Below are 25,433 nucleotides of genomic sequence, written 5' to 3'. Positions count from 1 at the left end.
ACCTACTTAGCCTGAAATAGATGAGAAATTCCTCCCTGTTCTTGTCTGTTACTACATCGGCAAGGTTGTGTTTTTGCTTTTTCTTTCTGAGATGGAGTCTTACTCTGCTGCCCACGCTGGAGTACAATGGCACTATCTCAGCTCACTGCAACCTCTGCCTCCTGGGTTCAAGTGATTCTCCTACCTCAGTTTCCGGAGTAGCTGGGATTACAGGTACCTACCACCACAGCTGGCTAATTTTGGTATTTTTAGTAGCGATGGGGTTTCACCACATTGGCCAAGCTGGTCTCGAACTCTGGACCTCAGGTGATCCTCCTGCTTCAGCCTCCCAAAGTGCTAGGATTACAGGTGTGAGAAACCGTGCCCGGCCAAGGTTGCGTTTTTAAAATCATCTCAGACACTACTACTCTGTAGCTTTCAAATACTTCCTTTTCATCCTACCTTAACTTACTCTTTTTCAAATTTAGTTTACATAATACATGCCTTCAAGAAGCAAGTTAAAAAAAATGATGTGCCTTGTTACCTAGTAGAAACAGGCTTCCTATTTGAATACAACAATTTTAAGGAGTCAAGCTTATAAAACATGATTCTATCTACAAGTATAAAATAAAATTTATACATACCTTACTCAGAGTTTTGCTTTTCTTGAAAAATGGTTTTTCTGACTCTTTGGTAAAGAAGATGTGTTTGTTTTTCATTTTTATTTGTCTGCGCATGTCCAGGTACTTAGACTTATGCTTCACATTCTTCTCTAGATACCTGACCTGCCGACGACTGAAATTTGGAATTCCACCATATCTGTGACCAGATCAAAACAAGTGACTCACACCTTAAATTCTAGGATTATATCTCCTTATAGGAAAAGAGAATGGAATTAACATTTTTCACTCATTTTTACACCATTTTAATTCCCAATCAAAATTATGAAAATGACAAATTCAAGTTCAACTTGCAGAAGAGTTGATGGTCTAACTTTTATGATAATTCTAAAGCAAATGTGTAACACCCAAGTTGGGAAGAGCAACATACCTAATATAGAGCAGAAAGTAGAAATTACATAATAGATTGCAATAAATAAATAGTTAAAAAACCAAAACCCTATCCCCTTGTTAGGGAAATATAAATTTTCTCAAGGTGGGGTGATGTCAAAGCTCTTTAACACATTTCTGGATGTGTCTGAATTATCTAAATCAATCTGAGCTTACAAAAGAAGTGAACCCTTAGTATCAAAAAGAGAATGTCTGATTTAACCATCTGAACTTTTCTAGTCCTAAGAGATATGTCTCTGCTATGAAGCCTCCTTTGATTATATTAAGCCTCAATTAACTCCCTCTCCTACAAACTATCAGGGACTTAAAAGAGTCACCTACACTTTAGCATTTCTAATATCCAGAATTGTTTGGGTTTAAATGTCAGGGCTTACTTCGTAGCCATATTATAAACTTCTTTTAATAAGTAGTCTATTTTATCCTTCTCTTTTAAGCCGAATTGGGTGTTTGAAATAGAAGAGTAGTTAAGTTAAATCTCAGGCAAGAAAAGAAATAGATCTCTACAAGTGTATACTACCAAAATCCACCCAAGAATTCCTCAGTAAAATTACATATGCATAGTAATAAATCCTGCCAGAATTTAAAAATCTTTTTACACTGCTAAACTTTATGATCTTTTTTTTTTTTTTTTTTGAGACGGAGTTTCACTCTTGTTACCCAGGCTGGAGTGCAATGGCGCGATCTCGGCTCACCGCAACCTCCGCCTCCTGGATTCAGGCAATTCTCCTGCCTCAGCCTCCCGAGTAGCTGGGATTACAGGCACGCGCCACCATGCCCAGCTAATTTTTTGTATTTTTAGTAGAGACGGGGTTTCACCATGTTGACCAGGATGGTCTCGATCTCTCGACCTCGTGATCCACCCACCTCGGCCTCCCAGAGTGCTGGGATTACAGGCTTGAGCCACTGCGCCCGGCTAAACTTTATGATCTTAACATTAAGTGATTATATGAACTATAATTGCCTTGAAATACCGAAAGGAGAAAAACTGATGATCCTTAAAAACTGTAATAGTCAACACATACTTCTGAACTAATTTGGATTCAGTTTTGAGACATTGCTTGTGTCCCTTTCTTGCTGACTTCATAATGTGTAGATATCTACTTAATGTGTAGATATCTCTGTACATTTTATGTGTTCATATGCTTTAACTCAGTGGTACTTATACAACTTATAAAACAGGTAAGTAGGACCTGAAATCTCATGTGCTTTAACTCAGTGGTACTCTTACAACTTATAAAATAGATAAATAGGACCTGAAACCTCAACCCTTAGAAACATCAAAGAATGCGGTCATGGTTTAGATTACTGGTGCAAGCTGTCTTTGACCAGCCTTACCTACTCAGTTGAGTCTTCATGTCGTATGCAATAAAATCTCTAGTCGTTCTAACACAATTATCTACTTCTTTGCATGTTCCTTTATATTTAATGCCTGGGCATTTAATCCCAGAGAAATCTTACGTCTTCTATATACAAATGTTCACAGCAGCTTTATTTACTCTTGAAATTTCATTTTATTTTTTATTTTCTGCCTTGCTATGTTACCCAGGCTAGTCTTGACCTCTGGCTTCAGGTAGTCCTCTCACCTCAGCTTCCCCAAGTGCTGGGACTGCAGGTGTGAGCCACCGCACCTGCACTGTAGCTTTATCTGTAACAGCAAAATGCCGGAAATAATCCAAGTGCCCTTTAACTGTTATGTGGTTGAGTAAATTTTGATACATCCATATACTGGAATTCTATTCAGCAATAAGAAGGAATAAATGGGCTGGGTGTGGTGGCTCATGCCTGCAATCCCTGCATTCTAGGAGGCCAAGATGGGAGGATCACTTGAGGCTAAGAGTTTAAGACCAGCCTGGGCAACACAGCAAGACCCCATCTCTATGAAAAAACTTAAAACAGCGCTGCACTCCAGCCTGGTTTATACAGTGAGACCCTAAGGAAGGAAGGCAGGCACATGTAATAAATAATCTGGAGGGACCTGTGGGGCATTATGCTTGGATCTTAGGAAATAATTTAGATGCTGTTAATTAGGATTGATAAAACATAATGCCCCCATTTACAGAATTAGCTAAATGTTTCCACCAACAAGAAAGGGTGTCCATGATATATATTGTTGAGGGAGAAAAGCTGGAGAGTATGCACAATATGACCTCATTTTTCTGTTTTACAAAGAGAACAAAAATGTGTATACACGGCCAGTCATGGTGGCTCACGCCTATAATCCCAACACTTTGGGAGGCCAACGTGGGCAGCTCACTTGAGGTCAGGAGTTTTAGACCAGCCTGGACAACATAGTATAACCCCATCTTTACTAAAAATACAAAAAAAAAAAAAAAAAGAATTATCCAGACGTGATGGTGCACACTTGTAGTCCCAGCTACTTAGGAGGTTGGGGCAGGAGAATCGGCTGAACCTGGGAGGCAGAGTTCAGTGAACCGAGATCATGCCACTGCACTGCAACCCAGGCGACAGGGTGAGACTCTGTCTCAAAAACCAACAAAAACAAAACAAAACAAAAAACAAACAAAAAATGTACGTACATGTATACAGTCATAGTACACAAGAATTTGGAGGGATGTATGCCAAACTCTTTCTTTGAGAGTCTCACTCTGTTGCCCAGGCTGGAGTGCAGTGGTATTATCATGGCTCACGGCATCCTTAACCTCCCAGGCTCAAGTGATTCTCCCATCTCAGCCTCCCAAAGAGCTGGAAATACAGGCATGTACCACTAAACCCAGCTAATTTTAAAATTTCTTGTAGAGATGGGGTCTCTCTATGTTGCCAAGACTGGTCTCGAATCCTGGGCTCAAGCAGTCCTCATGCCCCAGCCTCCCAAACTGCCAAACTCTTTAAACACTAACTACATCTGAGAATGACTGGAAGATTTTTTACTTTTTACTTGTTATTTGGTTTGTTTGGATTTTACTCTTTCTTAAAAAGAGCAGATTTGAACTTTTCATGGCATGTTTACTATGGTTTTCAGATGTACACATGTGAGACACTAAGTGAGAAGAGAACCATGCTTAGAAGTCACCAGAGCTGGGCCTAAATTCTCTCTCCAGTAAATGATGTGATCTTGACTAAGTCAAAGCCTCTTTGAGCTGCAGTTGCTTTATCTATGAAATGGAATAACAACACTGGATTGCTATGAAGTACCACTGAGTTAAAGCTTATGAACACATCAAATGTACAGGGATATCTCTACCATAATTCTAACAAGAAGTGCCCTAATCATTACATCTCAAATGTTACACACATTGTCGTTTATTAGTTATCCGAATACCAGAGTGCTCTAAGATAGCTGAAGTGGTTAGGACTTCTGGAAGACAATAGTTTTTATGAATAATTACTTTTGTCCTGAGCCATGCTTGAATCCTAGAAGGGAACCACTGTCATCAAAGTCTGAAGCTGGGTTTTCATCGATGTCCAGTTCATGGCTAAATGAATAAAGAAAAGGTAAACAGTGACATGCCATTACCACCAGAGCCCACCAGTTCAGATAAATATTAAAAAGGCAATATAATTGACCCAGGCAAACTTCCCATCACTATAATCAACCATAGTTCACAAATCCAGGAAACCAGGAGAAAGAGTACTTAAATTAGAATTTTCCAAACGAGGTAAGTACCCAGGAGTACCTGGAACAAAGCAATAAGTACTCCAGTCTTAATCCATGTCAAGTCATAATCTCTATTCCTGAGTATGGTATGAATATCATGTCTCCATTTTCCTTTGGAAAACACCAGTAAAAGCTGTAGCCTTAAATAAATCTCCCAAAGTGATTTTTCCAAAGGTTTCCCTTAAAAATAAACAAGGAAACGTTTGATAAGTATCAATCCTATCAAAAAAATTTTAAAAGAAAAAAATTATTAAAAATAAGGTTGTGATATGGGTGATATTAAGTAACCCAGGAGAATCCACCTATCAGAGATCTTTTAATAATCAGTGACTACCCCCAGCCATAATCCCAAGTAAAGGAAAATGGTGAGAAGTAATTCTTACAAAGTTTGTCCTCCAAAGTTGGTTATGCTCACTGAAAACACATGATCTTTGCCTTCAGTAACCAGCAAGAACTGGGGAGCTAACAAGCAACGTCTACCATATAGAGGGAGCATAGTTGAGGCATACTTGCTTTTCTAGAAGCTATACAGAGCACAAAAGTCTTAGGTGGAGCACCCCATAGCCTGTCAGAGAAACGAAGAGTCCAGCTAACTTCCTAGTTCAGTAATGATCCATCCGTTCCTTGTTACCTACAGCGTTAGCATCTGACTGCATCCCGCCTTATATTATTCTCTACATGTTTAATGATGTGTAGAAGCGGTATAAACCTCCAAAAGAATCTAAAGATGAATACCCAAAAAAGAACTTTTATGTGGTTATAAAACACAAAAACACAATTGCAACTTTGGACGTAAGCACAGAATGAGGTGGCCTCATGAAATGTCCAAAGAAGAGAGGAAAAGGTTAGAGTTTCACGGAGGAAAGAGGTCACGCAAGTTGTTTAGAAAGTTAGTCCACTGGCGCTGGCAGCATCTTACAACAAACAGCTGATGAGTTTTGATTAGCAGAGCCAGTGACTGTTGGGTGGAACTTGAATCTGAGAGTTATGGTTAGGCCTCTGCAGTTTTGGATTGGGTCTGTGAGACTGTGTCAGGCACATGTTCCTGTATAAGGAGCTATCTGCCCTTGCGTGATGCTTTGGCTTGGAAACATTTCTTGTGACAGTTCCTGTTATCAGTCAAATCGTGCATGACAGCCCTCCTTTCATGGCCTTCCCTGGCTATATCTTACCGTCATTTGACACAAGGGACTCTGTTTTGACTCTTACAACTTTCACAGAGGTAAACAGAAATTGCACTGCTTCAAGTCGAGTTGGTTTGGGCTCTGGCTTTGAAGCTGCCATTATCGTGAAAAACTCTAAGCAAGGTACTCATCCCTGTTTGCCTCAGTGTTCCTATCTATTCAATGACAGCATGAGCTTGAGGCCTATTTCAGCAATACAAGCCTGGGAGAAGATATACCCACATTTTTGAAAAAAATTAGAACTGGTGAGAGAGAGAGAATATAAACCTAATTATTAGTTAAAAGTTATGGCCAGGCGCAGTGGCTCACGCCTGTAATTGCAGCACTTTGGGAGGCTGAGGCGGGCAGATCACGAGGTCAGGAGTTTGGGACCTGCCTGACCAAACTGGTGAAATCCCATCTCTATTAAAAATACAAAAATTAGCCAGGATGGGTGCCACATGCTTGTAATCTCAGCTACTGAAGGGAGGCTGAGTCAGAAGAATTGCTTGAACCCAGGAGGCAGATGTTACAGTGAGCCGAGATCATGCCACTGTACTCCAGCCTGGGTGACAGAGAAAGACTCTGTCTCAAAAAAAAAAAAAAAAAAAAAGTTATAATCTACTGATAGCTACTAAATATCACATACATTATATGCTAGCTCCTGTCTACCCAATGAACACAAAAAAGGCAGCAACCCAATCTTATAGATGAGAAATTAAGAAATGTACTTAGGCTGGGTGTGGTGGCTCACACCTGTAATCCCAGTGCTTTGGAAGGTCAAGATAGGAGGATCACTTGAGGCCAGGAGTTTGAGATCAGCCTGTGCAATATAGTGAGACCCTGTCTACGAAAAATTTGAAACAATTAGCCGGGAGTGGTGGCACATGCCTGTAGTACCAGCTACTCAGGAGGCTGAGGTAGAAGGATGGATTTAGCTGAGGAGTTAAAGTTTACAGTGAGCTATGATCATGCCATGTATTCCGGTCTGAATGATAAAGTGAGACTGTGTCAAAAAAAAAAAAAAAAAAAAAAAAAGAGGTAAATATACTTAGGGTTTGTGAGTGGCAGAGTTCGGCTTTGACCATAGGTCCAGGTCCAAAGGTTCAGAATCTTACCAGTAGACCAAGCCTCTTCTTACAAGATTACCAGTGTTGTGAACATAACAATCATTTAATAACCACTTACTTACGGACACAAATGCTTACTCTAACACACACCGGTGAGGGGGGTCTCATGCAACTTACCTCCTCTTGAGTTTGCCTGGCTTATGCTCAGGTGGATCTTCCTCACTTTCATCTCCATCAGTACCACTGGCGTGTAGTCTGACTTTGCTTTTGTTTGTTTCTGAAGACTTCTGTGACCCTAAATAGGCAGAAATACTGCAGTAGGTTTTTCCCTTGGTTTTACAACTTTTCTGCTATTTGTAAAGCCAGTCAAAATATTTCAGCGCCTTTTCTGCAATGAACTGTACATGTGCATCAAAATGCCGGGTCACGTCTACCTGTTTGTGTGTCTACATGCAGAGTTTGTACATTTAAAAAAATCCTAACTATAAGGTTAAATTTAGATTAAAGCTGTCTCTGTATATACTTTATGCTCAGCTTAATGGTTTCTCCATACATAGTGAACTGTAACTTAATTGGTTGTCTAAAAAGACTAACCTACTGTCTGACAAGCACAGTTTTGGCTAATCACAGGCAGCCACTGTACAAACGATGTTCAAGTAAGGCAAAAGCTGAGCTGTAACCAATCCAGCTGTTTCTGTACCTCACTTCTGCTTCTGCACATCGTTTTCCTTTTTCTGTCCATAAATGTTACTGTCCATAAATGTTATACCGATGATGTGGCAGTCCTGGAGTTGTCTGAATCTATTCTGGCTCTTGGGGCTGCCTGATTGGAGAATCATTCTTTGCTCAATTTTTAAACTCTATTAAATTTAATTTGTCCACAGTTTTTAACAGGTTTAAAAATTTCCATGATCTAACTACTTAAAAAAAAGAACCCAAACTAAAACTACTTCTTCATAGCTGCCCACATCTACACAAACTAACCCACAAAGCTGCCTTCGTGACAGCTATCAGCAGTCATTCTTATGGAATTTTAACTTAACTGACTCTAAAGATGGCATAATCACATTGATTAAAAAGAATTACTCTTCATTTGCCTTTAATGTAGTATGAAAGTAACATTAATAATGAGAGTAACAAAGACAATACTACATACTACCTTTAAAAAGAGTTCTTTAACTTATGGTGGTTAAAACTGAGGCACAAATCTTTGTTCTTTATTTTGTCGGACTGGAAGAAAGCAGATAGGTGAGACCAGGAGGACAGAGGTGTCTGCAGGGTAGACAGGAAGCTTTGACTGTGTGAGGACACTCTCTCAGAAGAGCACCAACCACAAACAGTAGAAAACATACTTACATAGAAGCGTAACAAATACCTTAAATTTCGAACTCGGGATGATCTAAAACAAATCAAAATCTAAAACCCTCAAATTCACCCTGATGGCAGACAAACTGGAGTTAAATTATAGAAATGGCCAATCTATAATCATAAGTAAGGGAACAGGCGACGGAAGGCAGAGACTGTGAGAATTACTGTTTGGCAAAGAAAAAAAGCAGACAGATGAGGGAGGAAAACCAAAGAGGGTAAAATAAGACAGTAAGTCAGAGGCCAGTACAATGCCCAATTATGTATATCATAAACTTTATGGTCAAAAATATGTACAGAAAGGTCAAAAATATGTACAGAAAGGTATCAGGAGAGTATAGAAGAGTATCAGAATGTTAATATAAAATCTTCAGATAGGCCAGGCACAATGGCTCATGCTTGTAATCAGAGCATTTTGGGAGGCTGAGGAGGGCTGGTTACCTGAGGTCAGAAGTTCGAGACCAGCCTAGCCAACATGGTGAAACCCGTCTCTACTAAAAATAGAAAAATCAGCCGGGTGTGGTAGCTCACGCCTGTAGTCCCAGCTACTTGGGAGGCTGAGGCAGGAGAATTGCCAGGAGGTGGAGGTTGCAGTGAGCCAAGATCGTGCCACTACACTTCAGTGTGGCAACAGAGCAAATCTCTGTCTCAAAAAAATAAAAAAAAAAAATCTTCAGATAAAAAAAAAGATGATGGCTGGGCATGGTGGCTCAATGCCTGCAATCACAGCACTTTGGGAGGCTGAGGTGGGAGGATCACCTGAGGTCAGGAATTTGAGACCAGCCTGGCCAACATGGTGAGACCCGCGTCTCTACTAAAAATTAAAAAAACAACAACAACAACAAAAAAAAAACCAAAAAAAAAAAACCAAAAAAACCTGGGTGTGGCAGCACACACCTTAGTCCCAGCTACTCAGGAGGCTGGGGCAGGAGAATTGCTTGAGCCCGGGAGGTGGAGGTTGCAGTGAGCTAAGATAGCGCCACTGCACTCCAGCCTGGGCGACAGAGACTCCATCTCAAAAGGAAAGATAAGGAAGGATAAAAATTACACCAAAACAGAAAGGAATGAGACTATTGTACTGAAGTGAGCTCCGCTCTAAGAATCATATAGAGAAAAAAGTAAGTAGACAGAGCTCTTGAGAAACTCTTAGCTAGATGAAGTATTATCAGCAATTTGAGAGAAGCAAAGCAAATCCAATTGTTAAGTAAAAGATCAAAACCATTTGTTTCACAAAGGAGTAAGGCTGAGAAAAAAGATGTCTCCAGCATGTAGTATCAGGATGCCAACATTTCAGGATATTCAGATGTCACAGAAATTTCCTCCTCTCCCATTTTCTTGGTATCATTAACTGGGTCAATTGACAAAACCCTATTCCCTAGCAAGTGCACTGATACAGTTTGGATGTCTGTCCCTGCTAAACCTCATGTTTAAATGTGATCCCTAATGTTGGAAGTGGAGTCTGGTGGGAAGTGTTTGGGTCACAGGGCAGATCCCTCATGAATGGCTTGGTGCCTCCCCATGGTAATGAATTACTGCAATATCTATCTGATTGCTAACAAGAGCCTGGGACATTCCTCCCTGCCCCCCAGCCTTGCTCTCTCTCTTGCCATGTGGCATGCCTGCCCCCCTTTCTACCTTCTACCATGACTGGAAGGTTCCTGAGACTCTCACCAGGAGCTGATGCTGAGGCTATGCTTCCTGTACAGCCTGCAAAGCTATGAGCCAAAATAAACCTCTTTTCTTTATACATTCCTCTGTCTCAGGTATTCCTTTACAGCAATGCAAAGCAGACAAACATAAGCATTCTCATCCCACCCTACTCTGATTAACTTCCTTCAAAACACTTCCCATTGGCATTCTCTAGTCCTGAGTGACACCAGTTTGTACAATGAGGTTTTTTTTTTTCCTTTTTCAGTCATTCAGGAATCAACCAAGTTCCTCATTCTGGATATTTTACTGATGAGAATCCTGAAATTAACCATTCCAGTTATAAATTAATATTGTGCCCTGTTGAGATCTTTTTTCACAGCAAGACTTCATTTGTCCTAAGTGAATTCCACATGACTCATAAGATATTTGCCTAATGTCAAATATATGTTCTTGATAGCTTTCTCTCTCTCTCTTTTCTTTCTTTTTTTTTTTTGAGACAGACTTTCCCTCTTGTTGCCCAGGCTGGAGTGCAATGGCTAGACCTCAGCTCACCACAACCTCTGCCTCCTGGGTTCAAGCAATTCTCCTGACTCAGCCTCCCAAGTAGCTGGGATTACAGGCGTGTACCACCATGCCCGGCTAATTTCTTTTTGTATTTTCAGTAGAGATGGGTTTTCTCCATGTTGGTCGGGCTGGTCTTAAACTCCCGACCTCCCGATCTCCTCGGCCTCCCTGGCTGGATTTATAGGCGTGAGCCACTGCGCCCAGCCCTTGATTGCTTTCTAACATGCCTCTTATAAACTCATTTGCTCTGGAAAACTAAAAGATCCAAGCTCACTCTAAATTAGATTTCTCAAGAGATTCCAAGTTTTCCTTCATTAGCCACCAAAGTACAAGAGGAAGGAATATTTTAGAGAACAGTATGCAAATATTCTTATTAAAAGGGTAACATATAACTTGTGATATGAAAATAGGATGGATTAAATCATTTCAATATTATGATATGAAATGTAGTTGGTATTATTTAATTCTACAATGAAGGATCAGTAGTAGTTATTTTGCTAAATAAATTCATTTTGCTAACCATTACATGGCAGAATAAATCTTGGTTAATCTTACCCTGAGCTGCTGGGTCTGTGCTTCTATTTCCTGATAAGTTGCTTTCCTCATTGGTTCCTCCGTTACATGGTTCACTTTGGCTGGATGCAGGGCACTCTCTTCTGCAACTAACTTCACTTAGCCGTTGATGATCATCATGACTTATAAAGGAATCTAGCTGGCTCTGTTCTACTTCCTCTGAATTCAGTTTTATGTTACTAATTCCATTAAGTATTTCACTATGATCCTTATCATTTGTACCAGAGCTGTCATTATCAACTGTAATAGGTGTAGATGGAAAAGATACTACGTCAACTTTCACGCAATTTTCATCTTTCTTGTCAGCTTCTGTTTTAGATGTATAAGTATCTGTATCACAGCTTTGCAAGGCATCAAAAGTCCAACCCTGAGCTTCCCAATACTGAAACTGTTCCAAATAATACCAATAAAGTTGACTATAATGTTGCTCCCATTCTTCCTTTGTATCAGGAAAGTTCCAAGGTTCAGAAGATAGTGCTTGATCTGGATGTTTTTCTTGCCAACTTTGCCACAACAATCCTCCTCCATATTCATTCCAATACTTTTCCCATTTCTCTGTAATTTCTAGCTTTGGAGATAGTATGTTTTCAACAGGATGATTTTCCACCTCAGTATCTTTTTTGCTTTGAAGTTTACATCTTCTGGTGTTCTCACACTGTTCAACTGATGGTGGATCACCTGAAGCCAGAATGTCATCTTCTTCATATTCTTTTCTCCAAGATTCTTGCATAATTTCATCTAAGTATTTCTTCTGATGTTTTTTCTTTTTCTTTTTTATTTTATTTCTAGTATTCATAGATACCTACATCGGATAAATGATAACTTGAATATAAAATGCACTTCATAAACTATAAAAGAAAATAGAATCCACATCTATTTTGACAGTAAATTAAACAAAATACTCTCAAAGTCTGTGGGTTTTTAGCTCCACAAAAAAGTTCTTTACTATCTAAGTTTCCAAGAGGAGAAAAAGTTACACAAGGGACATACTATATCTTGTAGTTCTAGCTAATTTATAAATAAATACATACACTTAAAAAGAGGCAGAAAGTGCCGATCGTGAATGCATTTAATCTGAAAAAAAAAATTCTTTGCAATATTTTATTAAAAAAAGAACTAAGAGATAGAAATAATAAAAGTTAATTTTTACCTCAAAATTCTTATGTGCAGATGTCCTACCAAATTGAAGTGGCAATCCCATACTTCTCATGAGTTCGGCCTCAGAATCAAGCTCATTTTCATCTAGGTCTATACCTTTGCTGTCATGTGATTCTGCAGTACCATAGGAATAACCATCTTCCTCCTCCTCTTCTGTTGCCTGGTCTCCTATAGACAGCATTTATTAGCTTAGTTTTTAGGAAAACTTAAGAGGCAGGTTTTCTTCGTCTCATTTTAAACAACCTGAAATGCAGAGTGACTGATTACAGGACCTACCCAAAATAAAGGTATGCAAATGTTACATTTAAAAAATTTTTAGAGGTGGAGTTTCACAATACTGCCCAGGTTGGAATATAATGATTATTTACAGGTGTGATCATAATGCACTAAAAAGCTTTGAACTCCTGGGCTCATTTAGTCCTCTTGCCTCAGCCTCACAAGCAGCTAAGATTACATTTGCACACCACCTTTCCTAGTCTACAAATGTTACAATTTTTAAAGGAAAAAAAAGAAAACCCCCCACAACTGATGGTATACTCTGCATGGTGGTTCACGTCTGTAATCCCAGCACTTTGGGAGGCTGAGGCAGGCATAGCACTTGAGGTCAGGAGTTTGAGACCAGCCTGTCTAACATGGTGAAACCCTGTCTCTACCAAATATACAAAAATTAGCTAGGCATGGTGGTAGGCGCCTGTAATCCCAGCTACTTGGGAGGCTGAGGCAGGAGAACTGCTTGAGCCTGAGAGGCAGAAGTTGCAGTGAGCCAAGATTGTGCCACTGCAAACCAGTCTGGGTGAGACAGTGAGACCCCCATCTCAAAGAAGAAGAAAAAAAAAAGAAACCCAAAAACAAAACCAAATGATGGTAATATGGAGCAGCAACAAAAAAAAGCCAATGAAGAATCAAGAGACAATTTCTCATTGGGCTCTGCCTGCCACTATTCATCCAGCTGCCCATTTAACTTAGGCTTATTGAGCATCTGCTCTGTGTTGGGCATTATGCAAAAGATTGAGGATGGAAAGAAAGGGGAGCAGGGCCATGTAACGCTGCTCTGTGGAAAAAATACTGATATATTCACATTCTTTTCTTCTTTTGAGAAGGAGTTTCGCTCTTGTTGCCCAGGCTGTAGTGCAATGGCGTGATCTTAGCTCACCGCAATCTCTGCCTCCCAGGTTCAAGTGATTCTCCTGTCTCAGCCTCCCAAATAGCTGGGATTATCGGCATGCACCACCACGTCTGGCTAATTTTGTATTTTTATTAGAGACAGGGTTTCTCCAGGTTGGTTAGGCTGGTCTTGAACTCCCAACCTCAGGCGATCCGCCCACTTGTCCTGGGATTACAGGCACGAGCCACCACGCCATATGTTCACATTCTTTATCTGCAAAATTAAGGAACAAAATCAGTGGACTTAAAAATCATGATTTGTGAAGTTACTTTAGGAGGTATTAACATAAGGGGTGAGAAGGCTGGGCACAGTGGCTTATGACTCTAATTCCAGCATTTTGGGAGGCTGCTTGAGGCCAGGAGTTTGAAACAAGCCTGAGAAACATAGTGAGGGCCCATCTCTACAAAAATAAATAAATAAATAAATAAATAAGTTACCCTGGTGTGGTGGTGCCTGTAGTCCCCACTACCTGGGAGGCTGAGGTGAGAAAAACGCTTAAATAATTGGCAACTGGGAAACAGAGCAAGATACTCTCTCTCTAACAAAGAGAAAGGGCTGAAATCCACTGAACTGGAGGATTTTTTTTCAAGCTCTCTGAGTCTAATTTTTATAGAAAAACCATTTATTGCAACAAAGTAAGTTTTACTTTATCCTAATTTGGTTATCTACTAGTAATTATGCCACTAATTGAACTTATCGCATTCAAGTGCTCTATTAACTATTTAAAATGTGAGATAACAAAAATCATTTTACATATTAGCACACTCAATTAGCATTGGAGTACACTCCAGCTTGATGATCTCAGGCAACAGAACAGTAAATCTCACATAGCCAAAAGGAAGGTGATAAGAGAGAAATCTCATGTGTATAAATTCTACTAAAAGAGGGAGAAAGATATCTTTCTAAATAATGAAGGGGAATGTACTCACTATTCCATTCAACAAATTTATGAAACCTCAGGAGACAGCAAAACGGGAAAAATTAGTAAGCTAAGTTTTACGTTCCTTTCACAGTATGCATATTTTCTTATGCTCAGGGAACGTAGTGTTTATAGAAGCTTTCTTTGTATAGCACAGCACTGAAACACAAACCAAACATTCTATCCAGTGATCAACCGAAGAAACAGTAATTTGTTCCATCCTGTGAGAGTTAAAGGGTTTGCAAAGGTAACTATGACACTGTGCTTGGGCCGACTCTGGCTTCTAACTCCATGCTATGATTTTCTCTATGTCTAGAAACACAAAAGGTCTATGTGGAAGGACAAATGCAGTAGGGAGGTTTGAGAGACCGAAGTGAGGCTCAATGCACAGTATACATTGTATTTGTTATTTGGGAAAGTTAACCAACATGACAGTCTCTTTACTTCAGGCAAAAGACTACAGATGTTAACCTGGAATTTTTATCCTGTAGCATTTACCTACATAATACACTTCCGATGAAGAAACCACATATTCTAAATTGGAGATGGAGTCTCGCTCTGTTGCCCAGGCTGGAGTGCAGTGGTGTGATCTCGGCTCACTGCAAACTCTGCCTCCTGGGTTCAAGGGATTCTCTTGCCTCAGTCTCCTGAGTAGCTGGGATTACGGGTGCCCACCACCACACCTGAATAATTTTTGTATTTTTAGTAGAGACAGGGTTTTACCATGTTAGCCAGGATAGTCTTATACTCCTGACCTCAAGTGATCTGCTTGCCTTGGCCTCCCAAATTTCTGGGATTACAGGAATGCGTCACTACGCCCAGCCAGAAACCACATATTCTCTACTTTTCAGAGCTTCAAGTTCCAGGTTGCTCTTATCTAATGGTGGCAACTCGGGAAGGAACACTACACAGGACAAAAGAGGCTACATTAAGTCATCACAGGAGCCACAGAAAAAGAAAAGATCTGCTTTCACAGACATTCCAGAACCATGTTATTAAAAAAATAAAAACTGTCTATGATTACAGAATTAATTGGCATTTATATTTTATGCTAACAAATCAATACAATATTTTAACATACATAAATTAACACAATATTATGGCTAATTTCAGCAAAAAGAGTTATATAACTGTATACTAGATTACCTGAATTGTTGCCACTGTCTCTGATGTAAAAGCCTTTTAATCCCAAATTGTACAATTTTCGATCCCTGTGAAGCAGATGAAACAGTTCATATTGAAATGAATTAAGCCATAAGTTTAGAGGGAAAGAAATCTCAAGCCATCATAGATTAAAAAGCTTATGAAACAGAAAAGCAATTTGTTAATACATTTTCCTCACCCATAATATAATGTAGAGGCAATTAATACAGTTCTCATGGAGCAGTTCTAACAACTGATAGTATATGTAAAATATTCAGCACAATGCCTAACACACCTGGCATTTATTATAGCATTTATTACTATAACTACTAGTTATTAAAATTAAGGCCGGGCACAGTGGCTCACACCTGTAATCCCAGCACTTTGGGAGGCTGAGATCAAGAGTTCGAGACCAGCCTGGCCAACATGATGAAACCCTATCTCTACTAAAAACCCAAAAATTAGCCGGACATGGTGGCAGGTGCCTGTAATCTCAGCTACATGAGAGGCTGAGCCAGGAGAACTGATTAAATCCAGGAGGCGGAGGTTGCAGGGAGCTGAGATCATGCCATTGCACTCCAGCCTGGGCGACAAGAGTGAAACTTTATCTCAAAAAAAAAAAAATTAAGTGTCATTTCTGCTGGACACTGGGGGAAGAATCTGATATTCTGTATGAAACACAAACAATGGGCTGTTAATTTTGCCGTGACTTTAACAGTGGAAAGATTTAGCTTATATACACACAAACCAACATGTATACCCTAACCCATTTGCTAAAAAGACAAACTGTCCATTGTGAATAGTAGACATGGTCTGAGCATTACCAAAATAAACCTAACAGACATTAAAAAAAAGTGGGATTTTGCTTTTAGGATCTTCCTGACTATAAATTCAGCTGTAATAAACTCCACTATAACTGCCATAATAAGGCCAATTGCAAGTGGAAGCTAACATAACTTTTCTAATAAGCTACAATAAATTTAACTAAACATAGATAATGTTCTAGTGCACTTGCTCTATTTCACATCCTCTTGTTTCTTTTTTGGAAATACTGTATGAATTGTAAAGTAGGTGGTGACTCAGCAGGATGATGAACAGGCAAGGGGGTGAAGCGCCAATGTGCTTTGGCAGCATGCCCACTGGTCCCCAAGAACATGGGCACTGGGGGTGGGGTGGGGAGCAGAAGCTGCACAGAGAGCGTCACTGGTCTGCCCATCAGCACCTCAAGATGGGAGGCAGCGAGCTGTCAGGTGGAGGAGAGGACCAGCATGGTTGCAAGCTGGTTACAATGAGCAAATATGTAAATATGTTGAAGATAATGTTAGCCAAGATTCTCCTTATTGAAGGTTACTTATTTATTTTATTTATTCTTTTTTTTTTTTTTTTTTTGAGGCGGAGTTTCACTCTTGTTACCCAGGCTGGAGTGCAACGGCGCGATCTCGGCTCACCACAACCTCCGCCTCCTGGGCTCAGGCAATTCTCCTGCCTCAGCCTCCTGAGTAGCTGGGATTACAGGCACGCGCCACCATGCCCAGCTAATTTTTTTTTTTTGTATTTTTAGTAGAGACGGGGTTTCACCATGTTGACCAGGATGGTCTCGATCTCTTGACCTCGTGATCCACCCGCCTCGGCCTCCCAAAGTGCTGGGATTACAGGCTTGAGCCACCACGCCTGGCCCTATTTTATTTATTCTTTAAAATTTAATTTTTTTAAATTAAAAATTTTGTTTTCTATTTTTATTTTTAATAGAAATGAAGAAGGCTATTTAAAAACAAGGTGGGCTCAAGACATCATCTGATAGGAAGGAAGGTCAGAAAGAATTCTCAGGTATTGGGCCAAATTAGAAGTACTGTTATCAACCCATGGCATGTAAGTTTATACACAGCAGACATAGAAAGCTTTAAAAGTGTTACATATGTGTGTATGTATGTATAAACACACAGACACGTTCATGTCTGCTCGTGAAACACACATATATACACCGCTTAACTCTCTTTACTAAGAGGACACAGGAGCAATGAGCACAATGAGCACCCAGGTTTTGGTTTCTAAATACCATTTTGCACTAAAGAAACCAAGCTGCCGTAAGGACACATGCACACGAATGTTCATTGCAGCACTGTTCACAATAGCAAAGACCTGGGAACCAACCCAAATGCCCATCAATGATAGACTGGACAGGGAAAATGTGGTACATATACACCATGGAATATTACACAGCCATCAAAAACGATGAGTTCACGTCCTTTGTAGGGACATGGATGAACCTGGAAACCGTCATTCTCAGCAAACTGACACAAGAGCAGAAAATCAAACACTGCATGTTCTCACTCATAGGCGGGTGTTGAACAATGAGAACACATGGACACAGGGAGGGGAGCACTACACACTGGGGTCCGTTGGGGGGAAATGGGGGAGGGATGGGGGGTGGGGAGGTGGGAAGAGATAGCATGGGGAGAAATGACAGATAAAGGCGAGGGGACGGAAGGCAGAAAACCACACTGCCAAGTGTGTACCTATGCAACAATCTTGCATGTTCTTCACATGTACCCCAAAACCTAAAATGCAATTTAAAAAAAAAAAAAAAAGAAAGAAACCAAGCTGCCTTGGAGAAATGACAATTCCAGGTTGGGGTATGGACTGTAAAAGATAAACCTGGGTCACCTTAAACCGGAAGGTTAGGAAGCACTCAAAGAACACTAGAAAGACCAAAAGGACACGGGAGCCACTTCGAAGAGTCCCCCACTGGCCAAATCGGAGACAATATGAGCACCACATTAATGTTAACAATGGAATATAACCTGTGAGTAAACTAACAATCTAGATTCCATGTTAATATAAACAGATGAATATGGGGAGAGAAAGAAGGAAAGCGTTCTTTACAGAATGCTACCTAATAAATGCAGTAGGAACGAAGGAGACGAACCACTACCTGGCACCCTTCACAGAGGTGGCTAATTCGGGTGGAAGTTATCAATGAAGGCCAAGGCTTGTAGGTTCACTGGAAAACAGGATGCTAATTCAACACTGGAATATGTTCCCACAAAATACCGACTACAAAAGAAACCACTGTGACTTTCTAGTAGACAACCTGGCAACATCACCCATGGTGGTATACCATCTACAAAAAGTGCCTCTTGAGGCCACAACAGAGCTAGGCACAGCATCATTTGTGGCATTCCTGCTAAGGCATGACCCGACTAGTCATGACGAAACATCAGACAGACCCAGGTTATGCAAGGTCATCCTACAGAATGTAAGCACACGAAACTTAGAATGCGGCCCCTATAAGAGTAAGGGATTCTGGCCAGGCACAGTGGCTCATACCTGTAATCTCAACACTTTGAGAGGCCGAGGTGGGCAGATCGCTTGCGTCCAGTGAGACCATCTCTACAAAAATTACAAAAATTAGCCAGGCATGGTAGCTAATTTTGAACTTAGAATGTAGCTTCTAATTTCTAAGATTGAAGAATTTGTATGGGCCAGGCACAGTGGCTCACACTTATAATCCCAGTAGTTTGGGAGGTGGAGGAGGAAATACTGCTTGAGGCCAGGAGTTTGAAACCAGATGGAGCAAGATAACAGACCCCAGCTCTAGGGGAAAAAAAAAAAAAAAAAATTAGCCAGGTGTAGTAGTGCACACCTATGGTTCTAGCTACATGGGAGGCTGAGCTGGGAGAATCACTTGAACCCAGGAGGCTGAGGCTGTAGTAAGCCACGATCATACCCTGCACTCCAGCCTGGGGAGCAGAGTGAGTCTGTCTCAAAAATAAATAAAGACCATGCCAGCCATAGTGGCTCATGCCTATAATCCTAGCACTTTGGGAGGCTGAGATGGGTGGATCACTTGAGGCTAGAAATTTGATATCAGTCTGGCACACATGGTGAAACCCTGTCTCTATTAAAAATACAAAAACTAGCTGGGTGTGGCGGTGTACGCCTGTAGTCCCTACTTGGGAGGCTGAGGCATGAGAACTGCTTGAACCTGGGAGGCAGAGGTTGCCACTGCACTCCAGCCTGGACAACAGAGCAAGACTCTGTCTCAGTTAAAAAAGAAAAGAAAAGAATACATATGAAATTATTTGTAATATAAATACACTTTTCAGTTCAAAAAGATTAAATTCAATGAAATAGAAAGATGGTAATCAAACAGTGTTTTAAAAGTCATTGATTCAAATCCAATTGTGTATTATTTTCCAGAGGTACGAGCTGAGAAATCTTCTCAGCTTTTCATATTTCATAACTTATATTCTCTCTCTCTTCTTTTTTAGAAGGAGGGCGCTTCCGAAAAGTAGCATCAGTACCCAATCATACTGAAGTGCTTGGCTCATGCATGTAATCTCAGCATTTTGGGAGGCCAAGGCAGGTGGATCACTTGAGGTCAGGAGTTTGAGACAGGCCTGGCCAACAAGGCAAAACACCAACTCTACTGAAAATACAGAAATTAGCCAGGTATGGTGGTGCACTCTTGTGATCCCAGCTACTTAGGAGGCTGAGGCACGAGAATTGCTTGAACCCAGGAGGCAGAGGTTGCAGTGAGCCAAGATCATGCCACTGCATTCCAGCCTGGGTGACAGAGTGAGACTCTGTCACAAAAAAAGAAAAAAAAAATAATGGCAACAGGAGAAGGAAATTCTGTTCAACTTCAAATACACCAAAGAGAGCTGAAGATAGTCAATGGGCAGAATGCAGGGGGCACGGTAAGTGGATGAAAAATTACTAAGAGGAGATATCCAGGGTGGGGGGATTGTTGCTATACCAACAGGATTCTTGCTGAGGGCAGGCCAGAGTGATCAGATACTAAGGGTGGGAAGACTCTTGCTAAATGGACTTAGCGGGATTCTTGTTAAAACTAAGGTCTAGGTTGGGTACAGTGGCTCACACCTTTAATTCTAGCACTTTGGGAGGCTGAGGTGGGAAAAACTGTTTGTACCCACGAGTTCCAGACTAGCCTGGGCAACAAGGTGAGATTGCTGTCTCTATAAAACAATTAAAAAAAATCAAGTAGATGTGGTGATGCACACCTGTGGCCCCAGCTATTTAGGAGGCCAAGGTAAGGGGATTGCTTGAGCCAGGGAAGCTGAGGCTGCAGTGAGCCATGACTGCACCATTGCACTCCAGCCTGGGTGACAAAGTGACACCCAATCTCAAAAAAACACCCCCCAAAACAAAACAAAATCCAAGAACAACCACCCCCCCCACCCAAAACAAACAAACAAACAAAACTAATGGACTTAGAAGGATTCTTGTCAAAACTGAGCCAGACAGGCAGAACACAAGTCCCAAATGACAAGGCCTAATCAAAAGGAGAGCTTGGAGGAACCTGTATAAAGTTTGGTTAAGGAGAGTCTCTGTCAGTACAAGATGTAAAACAATTAGTGGTGGCACTTAATAAGTCATCAGTCAATCCAAGGGATTCTGTCAATCCTAGTGAATACTTTTTTTTTTCCCCATGATATGTGGTTTTCTTTTTAATTGTCTTAAGTTTTATGATCATACATAATTTTTAAATTTGTATATATCTCCTCTACTTTAATTCTTCTTTTAAGTTGGCAAAAGCACCATTCCCAATCACAAACACACAGCAGTTCTACAGTTTTGTTTCTGAATGGTTGTTTAAAGACAATCCTAAATTATACCTTACTTTGACTTAGACTGTAAAGAATTCAAGAGTGAAGTTTAATTGGCTACTATTTTAAAAGCATGTGACCTTATAGATCATCTATAAAATGTGTTAAGTGTTAAATAATTTTTGATATTACACATAAACCACAATAAAATGCCTTTCAATAAGTAAAAGGAACCATTTTAAATACAGCAAATTCTAATTAGACCGGCATAGTTAAAGCCAAAAATATAAAGTAGCAATTGCTACCCATTTATCTTCAACCTTTGCCTTTAAGAGGCAAATGAACACAAAACACTGGTGACTCTTGCTTGGTTCTGAGACTCTAAAGGAATTTCTCCCATATTTAAATATATTCACATAACCAGTTATATAAATCTAAATATAAAACCAATCTCCAGTGAGTTTTAAGATGGCACCCACCATCCGTGAAAAGTTTAACATTACTAACGAAGTCTAATCATATCTTTAGAAAGGGTAAACAGTGATAGCATTTACTAAATTGAAATTACTACTAAAATTCAAAAACTGAACATATTCATTTAACCACAAGCCAGTCTCAGTTTTAAATCAGAACTGCCCAACAAAATATTCTGTCAGTCATTCATGACGTAAATTCCGGTGTATGAGATCTATTAAAGTACGGTACACATACAAAAGTCATGAGACATTTGTTTTGCAATAAATAAGGCAGTGGCTAATTATTATTCATTAGTAGCTTTTTTGAGACAAGCTACCAGATCTGCCTTTTCTCCCTTCTTAATGCTGACAAAAATAATTTTTTTCCCGGGATGTACTTCTTGGGATTCTCCAAATACTCCATCAGTGTATCCTCTCCCCAGGTGATGCCTCTGTTCTTACTGGTGTTAGTGTAAGAGAATCCAGCGGCCCGACCTTTCTTCTGCCCAGAGACCATGGAGACGAGGCCCAGTCTTGCGCTTGCCTGCCTCTTCCAAGGTGTGGCCCTGGACACATTTCTGAACAAAAATCCTCTTGCCTTTCTCAACATCACCCATATTTAATTCTCTTTTCTCGTCGCTAGCGCGACAAAGGTTACCGCTCAGAATCCAGACGTCCCACTCTCCTGGTGGATACTTTTTAGCCCTCATTTTGCTTGACATTTTAGCAGCTTTCCAGTGTTGATTACACCTTCATTGAAACATCTGGTGACAGTGTACTTGGGCTTGCCTTCTGTTTCCTAGTTAATCCACCTCTTCCTATCTTTAAAAAAATGCTGGAATTCTTCAAAGATGGATGCCACCCGGTAAATGAGTTCAATGACTATCTAAGGCTAATCAGCCTAGGTTTTCAAAACTAGCCTAGACTTGTCCAGCGCTCCAAATCAATATATCGAATTGCTTCTATCTACCCTCGGTTATCTCACAGGTACCCCCAAATCAAAATGCACAAAATCAAACTCATGATCTCTTCTCTGCTGACCCAAAATAAAACCCATGATTCTCCAGTGATCCCTACCTGAGTGAAAGGCAGCAATACAAGCTAGAAACCCAGGGAGACACCCTTGACCTAACATTCTCCTTGCCATCCTTTAATCTTTCCTTCATTCCCCGACTTCCAGTTCAATCCCCACCCCCAACAACTTTTCTCCTATCTTTCCCCCTTTCTCCATTTCTGCTGCCATCTATCCTAACCCAAGCCACTGCAATCTCTTGCTTAAACAATGGTCTTAAGTGAGTCTCTTCCTCCAAATGATCCTCCACACTGCTATCAGAGTCGTATTTGATTTTATTATTATTATTTTTTGAGACAGAGTCTTGCTCTGTCGCCAGGCTGGAGTGCAGTGGCGCGATCTCGGCTCAGTGCAACAAGTTCTGCCTCCCGGTTCAAGTGATTTCCCTTCCTCAGCCTCCTTAGTAGCTGGGACTACAGGCACGCACCACTACACCTGGCTAATTTTTTAAATTTTAGTGGAGATGGGGTTTAACCAGGTTGGCCAGGATGGTCTCCATCTCTGGACCTCGTGATCCACCACCTCAGCTTCCAAAGCGTTGGGACTGCATGCGGAGCCCCGCCCAGAGTAGTATTTTAAGTATGCAAATCTGATCATGACATTCCCCAGCTTAACGTTTTCCTACAATCAACAAAGTCCTGCATGTTTTGACCCGGCCTGCCCTGCCCACCTTATCTTCTTTCTTTCCCAGTCATTTCTTTTCTTTTCTTCTTTTTCCTTTTTTTTTTTTTTTTTTTTTTTGAGACAGGGTCTTGCTCTGTCATCTAGGCACAACTATGGCTAACTGCAGCCCGGACCTCCTGGGCTCAAGCGATCTTCCAGCCTAAGCCTCTGGAGTAGCTGGGACTACAAGCATGTACCACCACCACTGGCTAATTATTTCAAAAAATTACAGTACAGATGAGGTGTTGCTATGTTGCCCAGGCTAGTCTCCAACTTCTGGGCTCAAGCTATCCTCCCTCCTTAGCCTCCCCAAATGCTGGGATTACAGGTGTGCACCACCGTGCCTTCCCTCCTAGCCATTTTGTTCAGTTTCACAGGCTTTCTGGTCCCTCAAGGCCTTTACTGAGTTCAGCCTGCAGAGAATGCTTCTTTCTTCCCACTGAAACTTACCCCAATCTATTTCCCTCAGACCTCTTTCCAAAAACTACTTCCTCAAAGAAACCTCTGTGACCCTTGGAGAAAGGTTACTTGTTTTCACAGCATCCTGCACTTCTCTTTCAAGCACTTATAACTATAACCAACCAAGTAATCACGAAACCAGCTGTCTTAATATTCATCTTCTTTGCTGCAAGTAAACTCAATACATGTAGAGACAGACTGTCTTGTACTCCAGTGCCTACCAGCATATTTGATACACAGGAGCACAAAAACCATTTTCTGAATGATTGTATGATTATGTGCATGCTGGACTAAAAAGGCAGCAATACTTTTAACATTAAACTTAACATGTTTAACTTCTTTTTGTGTTTTCAAATTACTCGACAAAATTACATGAGAAAAACGAAATTTCTTGAAAGTTAAATCTGACTATACTAAATTATATTAAAAGTCTATCACATAAAATTCACTTCCACAGGATTTAACTGTAAAACAAGCATGTTAGATTAAATATACCCGTTTTAGAGATGAAAACAAAATTGAAGTGGCATAAATCACGCTTTTTTTTTTTTTTTTTTTTTTTTTTTGACAGAGTCTTGCTCTGTAGCCCAGGCAGGAGTGCGGTGGCAGGATCTCGGCTCACTGCAACCTCTGCCTCCCAGGTCATAGTTAAGCAATGATGCTCTTGGTTAGGCAATTCTCCTGCCTCAGCCTCCCGAGTAGCTGGGATTACAGGCGTGCACCACCACGCACAGCTAATTTTTGTATTTTTCGTAGAGACGGAATTTCACCATATTGGCCAGGCTGGTCTTGAACTCCTGACCTCGTGATCTGTCCGCCTCTGCCTCCCAAAGTGCTGAGATTACAGGCGTGAGCCACCGCGCCTGGCAATTCATCGATTAATATAAAGAAAACAATTCTTAGAATTCAATTCTCTTGGCGGTATTTTTCCTGCATTCTAGCTATTTTCCATGCAGGGAAATTTTTACCTGAAACATAGATTTCCCCAAAATAAAGATATCACAAAAACTGATGTAAATATAGCTAAGTCTTTTATTTCCAATAGTTTGAAGTTTTAATTATGTGCATTTGGGCTTAAGTAGATTCTCAGGTTATAAAAAAGATGTCAACTAAAGCAAGCCACCCAACTTTAAACATTCACTTTATGACATCACTAGAGATTTCATTTTACATGTCGCTTTCCCCCAGTTTTTAAATGCCCTCTGGACTTACAAATATCAGATGACATACGGCGCCCACCCCATTTTTTCACAGCAGCCTACCAAGCAGATGAAGTCCTTCACTTACAAGGAACGGCAGTGGGCGACCGCTCCGTCCTGTCTGAGGGTTTTCTGTTTTTCTTAGAGATCCCCTTGCCCAAGGGTCAGATGCTCTGGCTGGTTTTAGGGATGAATTACAACCACGTGTGCAACACCCACGTTTCTGGTAATGACGGTGCTAGGAAACGAAGCGACCACCGTTGCTACTTACTCTACAAACGCCCTGGAGCAAAGGCACAGGATCTTACATTCCTCCTCCCGGTCCTCCAGGAAGAGACACATTTCCGCCACGCGGCTCCACTTCTCGCAGCACATTTCACCACTGTGGAGGCAGCTCTGCCGCACACAGCCCGGGTCGCGCCTCCCGGGCCTCGGCCGCGCTCCTGCAGACCTAAAGGAGGCCTCGCCAGCAAGCCCGAGATGAGGAGTTAGGAAGCAGCCCGGGTAGCCAGCCCGCACGCCGCCGCCGCCGCCGCCGGAAGTGGATCCGCGCGGCCACGGGAAGGGGCGGGACCACGGG

At 41.0% G+C, this 25,433-nt stretch overlaps 1 protein-coding gene across 3 annotated transcripts in view; it reads right to left on the bottom strand.

Moving 5' to 3' along the window:
* TGS1 (trimethylguanosine synthase 1) overlaps positions 1-25,384 on the bottom strand; it is a 48,728-nt gene extending 23,344 nt beyond the window's left edge. Inside the window, exons 1-7 of one of the 3 annotated variants that reach the window (XM_039464720.2) lie at positions 25,125-25,384; positions 15,439-15,503; positions 12,201-12,376; positions 11,033-11,852; positions 7,076-7,193; positions 4,397-4,483; positions 624-798 (exon numbers count right to left, since the gene is read on the bottom strand). In XM_039464720.2, coding sequence (XP_039320654.2) covers positions 624-798; positions 4,397-4,483; positions 7,076-7,193; positions 11,033-11,852; positions 12,201-12,376; positions 15,439-15,503; positions 25,125-25,228 — 1,545 coding nt within the window. In that variant the 5' untranslated portion in view covers positions 25,229-25,384. Of the gene's footprint in view, positions 1-623; positions 799-4,396; positions 4,484-7,075; positions 7,194-11,032; positions 11,853-12,200; positions 12,452-15,438; positions 15,504-25,124 lie in introns of those variants that run through there. The other 2 variants (XM_074386660.1, XM_074386661.1) reach the window with 2 other exon arrangements.
* Between the last annotated feature and the right edge of the window lie 49 nt (positions 25,385-25,433).

This window comes from Saimiri boliviensis, chromosome 15 (genome assembly GCF_048565385.1).
Source record: "Saimiri boliviensis isolate mSaiBol1 chromosome 15, mSaiBol1.pri, whole genome shotgun sequence".
Lineage (NCBI taxonomy): Eukaryota > Metazoa > Chordata > Mammalia > Primates > Cebidae > Saimiri > Saimiri boliviensis.
The sequence above is the reverse complement of the archived record's forward strand: the minus strand, read 5'-3'. Positions and strand labels throughout refer to the sequence as shown.